Source organism: Hippocampus guttulatus, chromosome 2, assembly GCF_054856545.1.
Source record: "Hippocampus guttulatus isolate MCC_2025c chromosome 2, RoL_Hgut_1.0, whole genome shotgun sequence".
Classification (NCBI taxonomy): domain Eukaryota; kingdom Metazoa; phylum Chordata; class Actinopteri; order Syngnathiformes; family Syngnathidae; genus Hippocampus; species Hippocampus guttulatus.
This window is the reverse complement of record NC_141262.1, coordinates 17,109,102-17,125,551: the sequence shown is the minus strand read 5'-3', so window position 1 is coordinate 17,125,551 and position 16,450 is coordinate 17,109,102. Positions and strand designations below refer to the sequence as shown.

The window sequence follows — 16,450 nt, the reverse complement described above, 5'->3', positions numbered from 1 at the left end:
AGAGCCGAGCGTGGTATCAGCAGTGTTGAGGCGCTTTGCTGTCAACGTGTGGATGTGCATGCATGTGAGAGCGTTTCTGTGTAGCGCACAAAGAATCTGCCAATAAATAGCTCTGGTATTCCGAGTCATGCCTTACGTGAAACTCCCCCGCTTCACAAAAGGAGCAAATGATGAAAGCCTGAAAGAACATTTTGAAGGAACTAGAAAATTTCTGAGGCTGCTGATGCAAACATTACAGATCTGTTGAGTGTCTTTGTGCCTTTATATTTGGGTATTTGTGGCACCTTCCATGATCATTTGTGCTAGACGAGTGAATCAATGTATTTTCTCAGCATGCAGTGGGTGTGTATGAAGAAAATGATGTCTGACATCTCGACCTCTATCCCAAATTCACCCCATTTAACTTACAATAAAGTCACCGCTATCACAAATCCAAACGGGATCACAACTATTGTCTGGTTGAGGCATAGAGGTAAGAGCCTTACAGATGAATTTATGACAGGACCAGTGCAGACTGCATGGCAGTATGGGTCCCCAGCGCAATGTTGAGAGCTTCGTCTCACCTTCGACACTTAATGCAATAGCTCTTATGAAAAACCTGTCCAGGAAAGAAAAAGGAAATTTAAAGGTCGGGGTTAAAGACAGAGCAGGAATAATTAGTGAAACAAATGAAGCAAAGGAGGGACAATCCAGAGACAGTGACTAAAATAATATATGTTACAGTGTGTTATCTGATCTACCTTTATGTAAGCACCTGTATTACCTTTCGTGGATGACCTTTAGAAAAGGTGAGGCCGAACAAAGTCAACGCGAAAGGTGTTTTTTTTCCCCCCCTTTTTTATCATTGTGAAGTTTAACTTTCTTTCATGTGCTTTGTTCTCATTCTTTCTATCGGTCTGTGTCATTATCTTCCCCACTCCTTCTTAAAAACGATTTTTCTTTGTTCACACGCGGCAAACTGCACAAGAGTTTGTGTGTGTGTGTGTGTGTGTGTGTGTGTGTGTGTGTGTGTGTGTGTGTGTGTGTGTGTGTGTGTGTGTGTGTGTGTGTGTGTGTGTGTGTGTGTGTGTGTGTGTGTGTGTGTGTGTGTGTGTGCCGACCCACGAGCAGAGGCAATTTCGGCCCCTTTTCTGGGGATTTCCGAGAACTGCTACATTAGTGGGAAGGGTGGAGTTAATAGTTTCTGAAAATCTCACTTTATTCAAGTTAGTATGAGTGGCTGTTGACTGAGGCCTGACATTGAAGAGAGAGGATCCCCATGTTGGCCTGCCCAGGCGAGCCGATCAATGCCCACTATGGATTGTGATCACTGTTTTAAATGACAGCTGCATTTAATAGGCAATCGCTGCTAATTGCCTTTGTTCTTGAAGTGCAATGCACTTCAGACCGATAGTTCACAATCACGAACGGTCCGCGGATGCAGAGACTTGTAATAATTATGGATTAAAAAAAAAAAACAAAAAAAAAACCAAAGTCATTAACCACTCCCCGCCCTGTCCATCCACAGAATTAGCTCTTGTTCAAACAAGATGGCACATTGTCTTTCTCAAAGTCCTTTGTTGACTTTTTCTCATCTGCTGGTTTAGACATGATAGAATGCCAATCTCAGAGAAACTCTTGTTAATTTAGCTGCTGCCATGGCTTAGATTGCACTATTTATATTCATAATGCATGGCTTTATTGACGTAGCGATTTGTTAGAGGGCAAAACCCCATATTGCAACTTGAGTGAAAATGTGGTCATTAATCTACAGAGCAGGACTCAATGAAAAACGTTTCATTTTCATAATCTCTCGCTCAGTTTAGTCTGTCCTCTTCACTCTGTGCCTTCACACGATTCAAACTCATATCTTGAGTGTGTGTGTGCGTGTTTGTGTGTGTGTGTGTGTGCGCGCGCGCATCCGTGCACATCCGTTTGTGTGTATAGGAGTGTGTTCTTGTTCCTGCTGTGCCTGTGATTGTGTGTGTCTGTTGATGTGCCTGTTCTTGTGTCTGTGTGGGGTTGTGACTGTGAGTGTGTGTGCTGTGTGTGCGTGTGGTTGTGTGTGTGTGTGTGTGTGTGTGTGTGTGTGTGTGTGTGTGTGTGTGTCTGCCTGCAACTGAGTGCAATGGTGTGCATGCACATATTCTTTTATCAATCAATCCTGTCTTTGCCTTCCCCTCTTGGGGTAGAAATGCAAGTCTTGTTTCCTTATTCATTGAGGAAATCACTGTGATAAGTTTATTTGTGAGTCTTTTTGCTGCTGGAGAAAACAATGTCATTGAGTGTCCTGCAGTCTTTCGCTCTTCCTGATAGATTAGAATGTGACACATAGATTTTTGAGTAGATGCAGTTTGCATTTTTGTAAGTTGGACGTTTGCTTTGGAGGAACACTGAAAGGCAATACTGTCTCACATGTAAATAAAATCAAATGCTTAGGGTTTTTTTTAACCCTTTATTTGGGGCATTGTTTTTTTTTTGTTTGTTTTTTGATGTGGTTTTTTTAAATCCAAATCTATATACAGGTACGTATTTAAGGATTGCATGTCATGACATTTCTAGGCTCTGGTAACTCTCTAAAACCAAACAGCTCGGTCTGGAACCTCAATCAGGAACGGCTATCTCATGGATAAAGTGCTAAATTCGTGCCCAGTGCAAGTCTGGCACGCGGCATGGCATAAATCTGTGCATGGGTGGGCTAGACTAGTTTGTTTTTTTTTTGCAGATGCACACAGCTTGGCGCAGTTAAAAACGGCGTTTTGCACTGTTGTGGGCGTGAACGCAGCCAGTGGAAGCGGCTCCGATCATTTCCTTTCAAATTGGCGTGTGGGAGCCGCATTCCTCCACAAGCAGAAATCGAATTGCTGCAGTCCACGCATGCAGGAGATCAAAGCACGTCAAGTATGTTTATGAGGAACTGCGAGCAGAACTCCACAGGCGGATGATGTATAAAGATGGCCAAAGCGATCAAAGATCTCACGGCTGTGAAGTGGGAACTTGGACGCCTTGCACCTTGATCATTCATGCCCATGTCTGACCAAAACACACACACACACACACACACACACACACACACACACACACACACACACACATCCATGTGCCGTGGCCAGGGAGTGATTTGAAAAATGTCATAAAAACCATAATAATAATCACAACGCCTCCAGTGAAGTGATTTGTTCAATGATTTAGAGGGTTGCAACTACGCTGTTGTCATATTTGTGAATGAAATGCCTCAGTTTGCCGGAACGCCCAGAGCTGTCTGCAAAATTCCCCAAAACTCTCAACAAGCCTTGCACGCTCACAGAAAATTAAGATGTGTCAGTTTTTGCGCAAGACCACGGATGGCCATCTATAAATATCGAGGCCTTTGAGGTGGAAAAAAAACAATTGGTTGTTGCTCTTTGACAATATCTAATGTCCATGGGTTGTGGATATGAACACGTTAGTTTTCAAAATCAAACGTGTTGCTCCCATTTTCTGTTGTTTGCATGATTTAAATAGCATGACAATATTGGCCATGATAATTTTAGTCTATGATAATGATACCGTTTCATTTGTGGTAATTATTTTTTAAATTATTATTATAATTGTTTCATTGTAATACTAAACCGTTTATTTTTTTATGTTGTTGTTTTCCACAGCTTTACCCAATGTACTGTTGTCGTGGCGCTTTTTAACGTTTTTGCCTCTTGTTGTTGTCGCCACTCTGTTTCCATTATTCATGCTTTGACAACCCGCCTTGAATTATGCAGTCTTTTTTTGCTTTGAATTTCTGATTTTCACTCAATCTTGTTAAATTGATGATAGCTTTGCCATGCTAGTGGCAAAACACTCTTAGCTCTAGGGCCTTAGGTTATGACGGTCAAAATTCATCTTTTGCAGAGTGCGCCCATTTATGCGTACACATGCATGCGAATACTCACATTTAATTGAATACACTTGTATTGTCCCATCTGAAAGCATCAAAATCCCATTACATGCACTGATTCATAAATGAGAGCAATGGACAGACAGTTACAAAGACTAATTTACTGTGTATACTAAAAGTGACATGCTGAATTTTATTATTGACCCATAGTTACTCACACCATTCAACCCTTTAGTCATTTATGAAATTCATTAGTCCATCAAAACCACTTGAGCAGATGTTAGATTGCATCAGACTAAGTGATAGTTGTTTGTTTGTTTTTTAATGATTAAAAAAAAAATCATCCCGCCTCTCTTCCATCCTCCCATTCCCTGGACCTCTCTTATCTTGCCCCCTATCCTACCCAGATGGCTGTCCTAACCTATGTAATGGGAATGGGCAATGCACCATGGGACAGCAGAGTTGGCATTGTGAATGTCAGACTGGCTGGAGGGGCCCTGGTTGCAGTGTTGCCATGGAGACATCTTGCGCCGACAACAAGGACAACGAAGGAGGTGAACAGGGGCAAGCAGAAAACAAAAAAATACAGGGATGGAGATTTGCAAAACAAAAGAAAAACAAAAGTGTTTATGGAAAGTTATAAATGGTATTTCATGAATTTGAATTACCGGTAATCTCAATTTGAAGCCATCAATAAGAATGCTCATGTTTCATTCATTGTTAAAATAACTATGTCCAATTTGTTTTCAATGTGCACGACTTTATTGCTTCTGCCCCTCTCTCAGATGGACTAACTGACTGCATGGACCCAGATTGCTGCATCCAGAGTCCCTGTCAAAACAGTCCACTGTGCCGTGGCTCCCGGGACCCTCTGCAAGTCATTCAACAGATCCCTTTGTCCCAAACCCGTGTCCATTCCTTCTACGATCGCGTCAAGATGCTTGTGTCACGGGATGGCACCCATGTCATTCCAGGAGAAAACCCATTCAATTCCAGGTAAGGACGAACCGACAAGAACAAAGACTGATCTGGAGATTGACTTAACCCTCCCGACTTCCCTCCTCTGTGCCGATGAAGAGTTGAAGGCCACACTTGTAACAATGTAAACAAACACCATTTCTCTCAACAAGTGTCGTCAATGAATGATACACGGATTGAGTATCAGCATTTTAGTAGTGTATGTTGCTACTGTATCTGTTTCAGTTGTCCTTTGTGGTTTTATGTCACTGACTGGGAGTCTCTTTCGTGCAAGTGTCCGGCTAACGATAAATTTTGTTCACAGACAACAGGTTTATACATAAAAAAAAATTACGACCAAATCTTGCACCTTGTGCTACAATATGGTATATCTGTGTCACATCCACAATTATCTGGACACAGTGGCAGAAAACCGGATAAGATGAAACACTTCAGTAACAAGACATTCTCCTGAGGGATCCAAAGGGAATTCCCGAGTCAATTAAACTGTGTAATCTCTTCAACTGGGTCTCTTACCTTGGGATTCTAATCAGATGCCAGCGCCGCTTCAAATGTTTCCGCTCGGTGCAAAGTGGCTGTGGTTCAACTTGTAGCTCATTCTCAATGGCAAAAAATGTCGGAGCAGTCACCCTGACAAGGACATTTTGTGTCATTCGCAGCATCTTTACCAAATTACCAAATACAGCCATTAATTGGGAATTAACGGTAACCCTTTTCAAAGGTTGATAGAAAAAATTTGTGGGATAACAATTAAGCAGACTAATCCAGCTGTTTTGATCGATCTCAAGGGGAGAACATTTTATCCTGCACCGCCCCCTACTGTCAACTGAATTCGACAATACCTGTAATGCAAACTAGGGTCCGCTGTGTATGACTACACTATTGTACCTAGCTCCCAACAAACTAGTACACTAACCACTGTGCTTGGGACTGCGTAGATCGGCGTGCCCACGTGCAGTCCTCCGGAGCCCCTATTACCGCCTGTTTTACATGTTTTTGCCTCCTCCATCATACGTGATACAAATGATCAGCTCATCAGCAAGCTGTGCAGAAGCCTGAAAATGACCCTAATCATTTGACTTGGAGTACATCTGTAATTTAGTGTTACAATTTTTGACAATGGAAATTGGGGCGGGAAGGCATACCTCATTGTGCCGGGATCAAATTGGGCTACTTAAGGCTCTCAGGCTACACATTTGACAAGAGTGTCAAACAGTCAAAAGTTTAAAGACCATGCACTCTCCAGCATCATGTGATTTTTGTTCATGAATATTACATCAGAAATGATGACAGGAGACAAATTACCTTGGTGGATACACCACTGAGAAGTGTGCTTGTTGGTCTACTGGGAATACAAACGTCGCTCACAACTGTGGCTCCAGGGAAGGTTTGACAGGAAGGAACATCACCAGTACCCCAATATTCCCATGAGTATATGTATAGAATATCACCAGGGGGAGGTTTTACAATGATGTAGTGTGCTTCCAGTAAAAGTCTGACTTCAAGCTGTCAGACGCCGCTTCAATAGTTTCCGCTCGGTGCAAAGTGGCTGTGGTTCAACTTGTAGCTCATTCTCAATGGCAAAAAATGTCGGAGCAGTCACCCTGACAAGGAAATTTTGTGTCATTTGCAGCATCTTTACCAAATTATCAAATACAGCCATTAATTGGAAATTAACGGTGATACTTTTCGAAGGTTGATAAAAAAAAATCTTTACCATAGAAAAAAATCTTTGCAATGATGTAGTGTGCTTCCAGTAAAAGTCTGACCTAAAGATGTGTGCTCATAAATTCAGATTTTCCAGCAGCCAAAGCAGAGTAGGTCAGGAACCTCTGCAGTTTTTGAGAGGACTCGCTCAGTCTGGAAATGCTTACACGTGCAGACTGTGTAAAAGATGATGTTATGTGCAATAAACACGCACACCCAGACACACGCACGTTGGTGTGTCTATATATATATCCATCCATCCATCCATCCATTTTCCGAACCGCTTGATCCTCACTAGGGTCGCGGGGGGTGCTGGAGCCTATCCCAGCCGTCTCCGGGCAGTAGGCGGGGGACACCCTGAATCAGTTGCCAGCCAATCGCAGGGCACACAGAGACGAACAACCATCCACGCCCACACTCACACCTAGGGACAATTTAGAGCGTCCAATCAGCCTGCCATGCATGTTTTTGGAATGTGGGAGGAAACCGGAGCACCCGGAGAAAACCCACGCAGGCCCGGGGAGAACATGCAAACTCCACACAGGGAGGCCGGAGCTGGAATCGAACCCGGTACCTCTGCACTGTGAAGCCGACGTGCTAACCACCGGACGACCGGGCCGCCCTCTCTCTCTCTCTCTCTCTCTCTCTCTCTCTCTCTCTCTCTCTCTATATATATATATATATATATATATATATATATATATATATATATAGGAGTGTACACACACACCTATATATATATATATATATATATATATAGGAGTGTACACACACACACACACACACACACGACTATATGTGTATATAATTATATATACATATAAATATTGACCATCATTGTCGAGGTGTGTTTATGAGATTGACTGGCAGTAATCTAGACTGCGGGGCCTCCTGATTGTGGCTAATTAATAAATGGTCAAAAGCCAGTGATATAGATAAAAGGGCAAATGAAATAATTGAAAGGCGGAGCACTTAATCAAATGGAATGATAAATGGTTTGACTCACATATTGCCCACCACTCTTTCAATTTTATCTCTTTTGTCTTTTTCCAGTTTGGCATCTCTTATCCGGGGTCAGGTGCTGACGACAGATGGAACGCCTCTGGTGGGGGTGAACGTGTCTTTTGTCAACTACCCCCACTATGGATACACGCTGACGCGACAGGATGGAATGTATGTACACTAGACATCCTTGTTGAGCATTTGAAACTACCTCATTAGGTTCGCTAAAATGAGATTAGATACGATGAGATTCAATTAGATTCTCAATCATCAGATAGTGATGTGCAAAACGCAAATGCAGTCTCATCAGAAAATGCCTGTTGATTTAACATGGCAAGAAATATGGACAGGGAAGTCGACAAAAGGACAGAATGCAACATTTTGATTTTGTGTGAAATGCACATAGTACATTTCTTACAACAGACAAAATTCTTATTTGCGGAGCTTTTTAAGTGGGGCCGAACTCAATCAACATTGCGATAATTGTTCCCAGAAAACATTTCATCCTGAGCTGTGCTTCTTCCAACGTCCTCCAGCATAACAGTAGTTCAGGATGCTACTTTTTCAATTTGCACCTGGTGACATTTGTACGAAGTTGACCACTAACCCTCGGCAGTTTTCTTCCCTTCTTTTTTCAGAAATTATACTTTGCAGCACCGGTTTAAGAGTCACATGGGTTGTCCGGTTCCGGCAAGTTGAATTGGATTTAAGTCAGACTGCGGGCTACTGATTGAAATGAAGATTCATCGCTTCTTCAAACTGAGCTCCACTCATAAATTAAGCAAATTATGATTTTCTTTTCTTAGGGCCGTTGAGAATTGTTCGCTCTCCGCAGTTGTACCAGCGCTTTCTTTGCAGCATTTTTTCAGTTTGATGAAAGCGATGCCGCAACATCTGAACATCAAACCTGGGTTAACGTAACAGGTGACGTTGGCTGTCAGGGGCAGTTTCACCGGCTTCAGTAAACGTGTCCTAAATTAATGCTATTCTCTTGCAGTTGTTGGCGCCTGAGAGAAGTCACACCTCCTGCTGTTTATCATAACAATAAGAATATCTTCTTTCAAGCTCCCTGTTTGTAATGAACTCGCGGCGAGAAGAACAGCTGACAAAATGTGCAAAAAAATATCTGTGACATTCTTTGCTATTGCCTTCAGATGTTTTGGACTTGATCCGAACTGATTTGTGACACTTTTATTTCAGGTCTTTTTTGTTTGTGTGTTTTGTTTGTTCGGTTTTTCCTAAAGCGGCAGTGTAGTTAGTGTTATAAGAAGAAGAGAAGCGCTGTCATGTTTGAGTCGGTGTAACATTTCATCCTCTGCAGCACTCCCCCTCTGTGCCTCATTCCCGCCCTCTCCTTGCAAACCTCTCCAGGTTTGACCTGATAGCTAACGGTGGTGCATCACTGACTCTGCGATTCGAACGCGCCCCCTTCCTGAGCCAGGAGCGTACCGTGTGGCTGCCCTGGAGCCAGTTTTATGCTATGGACACTGTGGTGCTTAAGACAGAGGAGAACACAATCCCTGGCTGTGACCTGAGTGGCTTCATCAGGCCTGATCCTCTTGTGATTGCATCCCCTCTCTCCTCCTTCTTCAGCTCCAAGCCAGGGGAGAAACCCATCATACCGGAGACACAGGTGCAGTACCACTGACCCCTGGCAGCCGGCTAATCCTCCTTCTGGTTCCCTCGCTCTTTTCCCGCTCCTCTTTATGCCTCTTTCTACTTTCGCTTCAATAGATTCCCTCTTTCCTTCGTTTCCTCCTTCTCTATTTCCTTATATTTTCCCTGCTTCTGTCCTTCAGCCGTCAGTGGAACCGTGACCTTCATTATTCACCCCCTCTCGCTAATCCCTCCACTAATCCCTTTTCTCTTGTCATCTCCTCTCTCTGTCTTCTAGGTGCTGCATGAGCAGATCGAGGTGCCCGGCACCAGTCTAAAGCTGTGCTACCTAAGTTCAAGGACGCAGGGTTACCGCTCCCTGCTCAAGGTGACCATGACCCCCTCCGCGCTGTCCATGGGTCTGCTCAAAGTCCATCTCATGGTCGCGGTGGAGGGCCACCTCTTTCAGAAGTGGTTCCACGCCTCGCCTAATTTAGCCTACACTTACATCTGGGATAAGACCGATGCCTATGGGCAGAGGGTCTACGGGCTTTCCGAGGCTGTCGGTGAGTATAAGTGACTAAATGAATTTGACAGTAGTTGTTAAGGGTCAGAGGCTTTTGTTCTTCCAAACCTTGCGCCCACTGAGAGGATGAGAAACTTTGCCACGAATAGCGGACGGGGCATGACAGGGAGAGAGAGTTCTAATTAGGGAGCCTGAAACTGAGATTTCCACCAAAAAGTCAGCCTCAATCTACTATACAGTAAAGCCACAGTTAGTTTTTTTTTTTTTCCATACGTCTACATTTCATTGCAACCGCATTTGGTTCAGCCAGTCAGCCGGAACTTTAGAGAAGGGTTATTAGCAATCAGAGTGAGTTTGCAGTTAACAGCGAGCAGATTCCTCTGTGATATTACATTCTGCTGTCACAAACACTACTCAGCCCACGAAAACACAAGACGGCACCACCGTCGACAATAATCATGAAAACGCTTCGCTTGGGGAAACCCTTTCACTTCGTGACGCCTAATTTTCCGTGAATGTCAACCCCCTATCTAGCATCTTTGTGGTTGAATCGATTTTCCCGTGAGCAGATATGAGCATACCGTAGCTATGTTATTGTTTGAAAATGGTGCCACCTCTGATATAATTTTAGGCCCCACCACTGTAAAGTTGCCAATTAAATTTTTTTTTAAAGTCTTCTTTGGCGCCTGTCAATCATGGGCTCTGGGTCACATTTCGGCCCCATACAGCGCCCCTGCTGTTAGCAGTGAAAGGGTTGGGGATGTTGAAAACAACTCTCTCTCTCTGAGACTCAAATGGCAATTACCCGGTAGTATGTGAACACGCGTTTCCTTTTAACAATGACAGTATATTCTTTCATACGCAATGGCATTGGACTTGCCATAAACATGGCATCTCAACTCAGCCCAAACTTCTACTATTTTATCTTTCTGCTTTTCTGAGCCAGATACCTGTCCTTGATTGTGAAGCTGTGAAGATTTTTTTTAACACAGTTAGTGTGACATGTAATGTTAAAAGGCCTGCAGGTAATCAGCCCAATTAACACAATGGCTGGTTGATTTAGCGGCATTTGCGAGTGTTAGTAAATTGTTAATGCAGAGTTAGGCACAGGTGCTAACTAGCTTTGGTGCGGTGAGGATTTGCTCTATTTTTTTTTTAATTGATCCGGCACTTTTTCTTTGTGTCACCTACGTTATTTCCTCTCTTTCTTTGTTTAACTTTCGAATATGCAGTGTCTGTGGGCTACGAGTACGAATCATGCGCCAGTCTCATTCTGTGGGAGAAAAGGACTGTCATCCTGCAAGGTTACGAACTGGATCCCAACAATCTTGGTGGCTGGTCACTGGACAAGCACCATATACTCAACACACGAAGCAGTAAGTCTACAAACATACTGTGCGCAGAGTTTGTCTTCAGATTCGTTTGAGTTTTTATGACACTGATTCAGTCCAGAAATGTCTCAGTCTCAGCTTCAAGCTCCCTATCATGAAAGATGTTTTTTTTTCTGTTTGGTTCCACATCCACTCATGCGATATGCAGACCCGTCGCCAGAGCTCAGCCTTCAGGGGGGGCACACACACCCTATTTGTGTTTGTGAAAGAATCTTTATCTTCTGATCTTTATTATCTGTGTGTGCAGGCATTCTTCACAAGGGAAGCGGAGAAAACATCTTTGTGACTGAGCAGCCTCCAGTCATCAGCAGCATTATGGGTAACGGCCGCAGACGAAGCATCTCCTGCCCCAGTTGTAACGGCCTTGCGGATGGCAACAAACTGCTCGCACCGGTTGCCTTGGCTATGGGCATCGATGGCAGCCTCTACGTAGGGGATCTCAATTTTGTACGCAGGATTTTCCCGTCCATGAACACCACCGGCATCCTAGAATTAAGGTAAAAACAGCACATTAAACATCTTAGAGGGTTCTGAATGAAACTCTTTGTTTTTGAGTTTTGTCAGCGACCATTTTGATTGACTTTGGTTTTGTCTTTTTTCTTTGAAGGAACAAAGATTTTAGACACAGGTAAGACGTTTTTATCTGACATCACCGTTATACAAATTAACATACTTGAAGTTGTGACTGAAAATATAAAATGAAAGCTATTCCCTTAAATGATCATGTTTTTTTTTTCTGTCCCCCACAGTAATAATCCAACCAATAAGTACTTCCTGGCAGTTGATCCATTATCTGGGGCATTGTTTATCTCAGACACCAACTCCCGACGAATTTACCGTGTTCGCTCATTAACCGGCAGTCGCCTGCTGTCTGACAATGCAGAGGTTGTGGCTGGGACCGGAGAGCAGTGCCTGCCCTTTGATGAACGCTGCGGAGATGGCGGCAAAGCCACTGAAGCTACACTTATGAGCCCAAAAGGTGAGCGGCTCAGCAGAAGTGCAATGAGCCCATGTGGAGCGAGCAAACGGTCTATTTAGTCATGATTACAGAGCCGCCATTACATTCATTGATTCTGATTGATCTCATTCTTCAGATTTGTATGTAATCAAATGATGAATGAGGATAACTGCAGGTAATGGTTTTCATTATTTTCACTTTAGCAAAGGCGCTTATTTATGCCAGCTACTGTGTCGATCATTTCAGCGGACAAACTGTGCAGATGATGGCAATTTTTTCGTTCCCTTTCGTGCTGAGGGGCTTTCGTTGGTGATGGTCAGTCCTTTTTTTGGGGTGATTTATTTGATGTAACAGAATGCACATTTTGGAAAGTGTATAACACCCTAATTCCATTCAACATGATCATACCTAGAAAGTAAAAGTTTAAAAACTAAAATGTGACATCATGGTCATTTAGCCGTTGATTTCAACGGGAAACTAATATTTAAGCCTTAACTGTGGATGTCTTTGCTTTAGATGCTCTTGTCTTTCTTTTTTTGGGGGGGGGCATACAATTTGTACTTAAGCAGGGCGACGACAAAAGCAGGCCATAAATCAGGTTAATGAAAAATGTAATACTGGAATGGAATAATTTCAGTGGATTATTGGATCTTCGAACCGTGACACCAAACTGTCAAGGGTGTCACAACATCACAGTTCCCGACAGTGACACTAATGTGTGTAGCATATACTTTCATGGGATCGCGGCTGGGTTGAGTTGTGTTACAAGTGATTGGCTAAAAAAAGGCAATGAGTCACTTTTACCTGTCACCACAGCCTGTACACAGTTTCTTTGCTTACAGTATTTGTTCTTTTTCTTTCACTGTCTCTGTTTTTTATTTGCTGCGTGCCCTTGGCTGTGCCCCCATCTGTTCTTACATATCAGTGTGCCGGGAAGATATTTTGGAGCACGCTTGCCTGTTTGACTAGTAAGGCTGACACAGCATCACTTGGAAATGAAAAAAAAAAGTGTAACAAAGGAAAGTACAGGCTGGGAATCGGGGTGAAAAGCGGTTGGTGGGAAAATTGTCAGTGCCTGGAAAAAAAGCCACTTGCAGTATCGAATTTCCCTTTGGGAACAGCATCAGCTCACGTCCTCGGTTGATGACTCATCCCAAAACTAACAGTTATCAAAAAGTTCAGCACCCGCTCCATCACTGAAACACTTTGGTCCCTTCTTATCTGATGAGAAATTGTGAGAATCAGCAGTCCAGGGTGCCATTTGTTTTCTGCAGGTGGAAATACCGAGCTTTAATTGACTTAAGATGTCTCAGACGCTTGCGAATTATGAGTTATGAGTCATAATTCACGGCGCTCCTCTGGCATTTGCAGGCATCGCCGTGGATAAAAATGGACTCATGTACTTTGTGGATGCCACTATGATCCGTAAGGTGGACCAAAACGGCATCATCTCCACTTTACTGGGAGCCAACGATTTGACTGCCGTGCGACCACTGAGCTGTGACACCAGCATGGACGTGAGCCAGGTAAGAGAGTCACTCAGAAGTGGGGGAGAAGCGAGGAGGTGACGGCATGATGGATGATGATCTAACAGCTTTGTGAGTGCTGAGCTATGACAATCTCGTGGACCGCAGCCAGCCGGCGGCTGGGGGACGTTCTGATTTAGGGACCTTTATTAAAGAGTCCACGGATAAATGACTGGATCAAAAGAGAGTGAGGACTGCACTTCATTTCCAAAATGAAGAGGAGACCTTGGCCTCTTTTCAAATGGCCACCATTAGTGTATACTGTACTGTCGATTAGCTAACGTGAAACTTCCGCATCTGTATGCTAGGTACGCCTGGAGTGGCCCACAGACTTAGCGGTGAACCCTATGGACAACGCTCTCTATGTCCTGGAGAACAACGTCATTCTGCGCATTACCGAGAACCACCAGGTTTGTACCACAACCCCTCCAAAACCGATGTGTCCACTTTGACAAAAGGGCTTTGATGTGAATTTAGTTTTCTTGCAATGTGGCGGACAACAGCTTGACGGTTAGCTCGAGAAATATTCAACTGCAGTGGAACCCTAGAACAAAATTCCCCTTTGGGATACTGTTTGACTTTCTATTCATTCAGCTTTCTCAAAGGAAAAAAATGGAAAGAATATGTTCCAGGGTTAAACCATCATAATTGACCTCTATTAACTAAGTGGCATTTTTAACGTGACGATTTCAAGTATTCATAACTGCCATTGACCTGGAAACAAAAGTTAACCACCACTGTGGAACAAATCAATGAAACATTCAATCTTTACGGACAAAGAGTTATCTGTAAAATGTACAAACAACCAAACATCCGGCTTTCAGATTGTTAGCGAGGGACAGTGCCTATGGTGCCACAAGAATGAGGGCAACAAAATGAAGTCAAGTGCAGTGTATATTTCTTCTTCTCTTCTCTCGTTGTTCTCGCCAAACCCCATTATTCAGTCCGGTCCTTCTTTTTGAAGGTTGTAAAACTTATGCCAAGAGTGAGCTCTGCTGAAGTGCATGAGGTTGCATGATTAAATTAAAAATGGCTGTATGTGAGCTCCAACTACGATGTGTTGAGTTTTACGGGCACTTGCAAAAGTGTTACAAATAAATGTGTGCATGTAAATGCCTTTTCAATGTTGTTCTGACAGGTGAGCATCATAGCAGGTCGGCCCATGCATTGCCAGGTGCCAGGGATTGACTACAGCCTCAGCAAACTGGCAATCCACGCTGCTCTTGAGAGCGCCACGGCCATTGCCCTGTCTCACACTGGCACTCTCTACATCGCTGAGACAGACGAGAAAAAGATAAACCGAGTTCGACAGGTAGGTCACGGCTGTTTTGCGCTTTCTTTATATTCTTCAAGATGGATTTTTTTTTAAACACTATATCCTCTTCAATGTTCATTTTAGGTAAGCTCTAATGGAGAAATCTCCCTTCTGGCTGGGGCTGCCTCTGATTGCGACTGCAAGAACGACGTCAATTGCAACTGCTTCTATGGCGACGATGGCTATGCCCCAGATGCCGGCTTGAACTCTCCTACCTCCTTGGCTGTGTCCCCTGACGGGACACTCTTCATTGCGGACCTCAACAACATACGAATAAGAGCTGTTCGAGCCAATCGGCCCGGCCCGGCCCTCTCCAGCCCAGCTTTTGGAGGATCTGGTGGGGCTCGCTATGAGGTGGCATCACCCAGGGAACAAGAACTGTATGTATTCAATAGGGAGGGCCTGCACGTCCAAACCATCAGCCTTGTGACTGGAGAGCCGCTCTATAACTTCACCTATGGCCCTGATGGTGAACTGGCAAGTCTGGTCGACAACTGCAACAATACAGTCAAAGTAAGGAGGGAAGGACTAGGGCAGGGAGGAGGCTCCGGCCTGCTTCGACTGGTGCTCCTGCCAGAAAATCAAGTGGTGACCTTGGGTCTGGACCCAAGCGGAGGACTGCGCAGTGTTTCAGCCGTGGGTCAAGAGGTGGCTCTCATGGGTTACAGCGGCAACACAGGCCTGCTCGCCACCAAAACCGATGAGACCGGATGGACCACCTTCTACCAGTGAGTCTGCGTGTGTGGGACAAGTGTGGTTCTGATGTGTCTTTTGGAACCCAATGAGAACCACATGCACTTTTATCACTGCTTGCGCAGGATTATACTGCTCCCTGGTGGCATGTTTTAAACTACAATCAAAAGCTTAAAAGGCCTTTCTGCATCTAATCTTTTTCACATACTGCAGGTTTCTGCCAAATTTGTTTCAACACATATACTGACCCAATGAAATGTCCCATCTCCCAGGTACGACAGCGAGGGTCGCCTGACCAATGTGACCTACCCCACAGGCATGGTTACGAGTCTCCATCGTGAGATTGAACGCTCCATCACCATCGATATCGAGAGCTCCAGCAGAGATGACGACGTTACTGTCGTCACCAACCTCTCCTCTGTAGAAGCCTCATACACTGTGGTTCAAGGTGATGCAAAGTGAACAGTCAATGTGAGCTCAAGGGTCTGAGTCGGGGATATTGAATTACAATTTTAATATTCAGCCGGGATCATCCTGTGTATTTGAATATCATCACAGCGCCAAAATTCATTAGTAGTGTGCGGTGAATCCTATTCAGCGCTGCAAGCTTTGTCGCACAGCCACACATAGAGATGCAAACGAAGCTCTCGGCCAGTTCCCATTATCCCTTAGCTTATTTGGTCTGGCCATAGCTGAAGAACAAAGAGAGTAATTGCCCCCCCCCCCCCGGCCCCCCCTGACCAACGTGAGTATTGTGACAGCAAAGAGCGTGCTCTAAGGATGGAAGACCTGAGACAGAATACGAGTCAGATGTATTCAATGATCCACCTGTGTTGTGGGAAGAAGCGGGTCGAGATGTTCAGAGAGCCGTAAGTACTTTAAGGTTTCCACCACCCTGTGTGGGCTTT

The 16,450-nt window shown here is 44.2% G+C and overlaps 1 protein-coding gene across 5 annotated transcripts in view; it reads left to right on the top strand.

Moving 5' to 3' along the window:
- The window catches only part of LOC147208711 (teneurin-2-like), a 216,592-nt gene that overhangs the window by 192,569 nt on the left and 7,573 nt on the right, over nt 1–16,450 (top strand). For all 5 annotated transcript variants that reach the window (XM_086099673.1, XM_086099655.1, XM_086099663.1 and 2 more), the window contains 14 exons: nt 4,258–4,404; nt 4,636–4,846; nt 7,589–7,708; nt 8,909–9,170; nt 9,432–9,699; nt 10,892–11,035; nt 11,298–11,547; nt 11,658–11,678; nt 11,800–12,029; nt 13,380–13,534; nt 13,843–13,944; nt 14,673–14,846; nt 14,934–15,577; nt 15,815–15,990. In XM_086099673.1, coding sequence (XP_085955799.1) covers nt 4,258–4,404; nt 4,636–4,846; nt 7,589–7,708; nt 8,909–9,170; nt 9,432–9,699; nt 10,892–11,035; nt 11,298–11,547; nt 11,658–11,678; nt 11,800–12,029; nt 13,380–13,534; nt 13,843–13,944; nt 14,673–14,846; nt 14,934–15,577; nt 15,815–15,990 — 2,904 coding nt within the window. The remainder of the gene's footprint in view (nt 1–4,257; nt 4,405–4,635; nt 4,847–7,588; nt 7,709–8,908; nt 9,171–9,431; nt 9,700–10,891; nt 11,036–11,297; nt 11,548–11,657; nt 11,679–11,799; nt 12,030–13,379; nt 13,535–13,842; nt 13,945–14,672; nt 14,847–14,933; nt 15,578–15,814; nt 15,991–16,450) is intronic.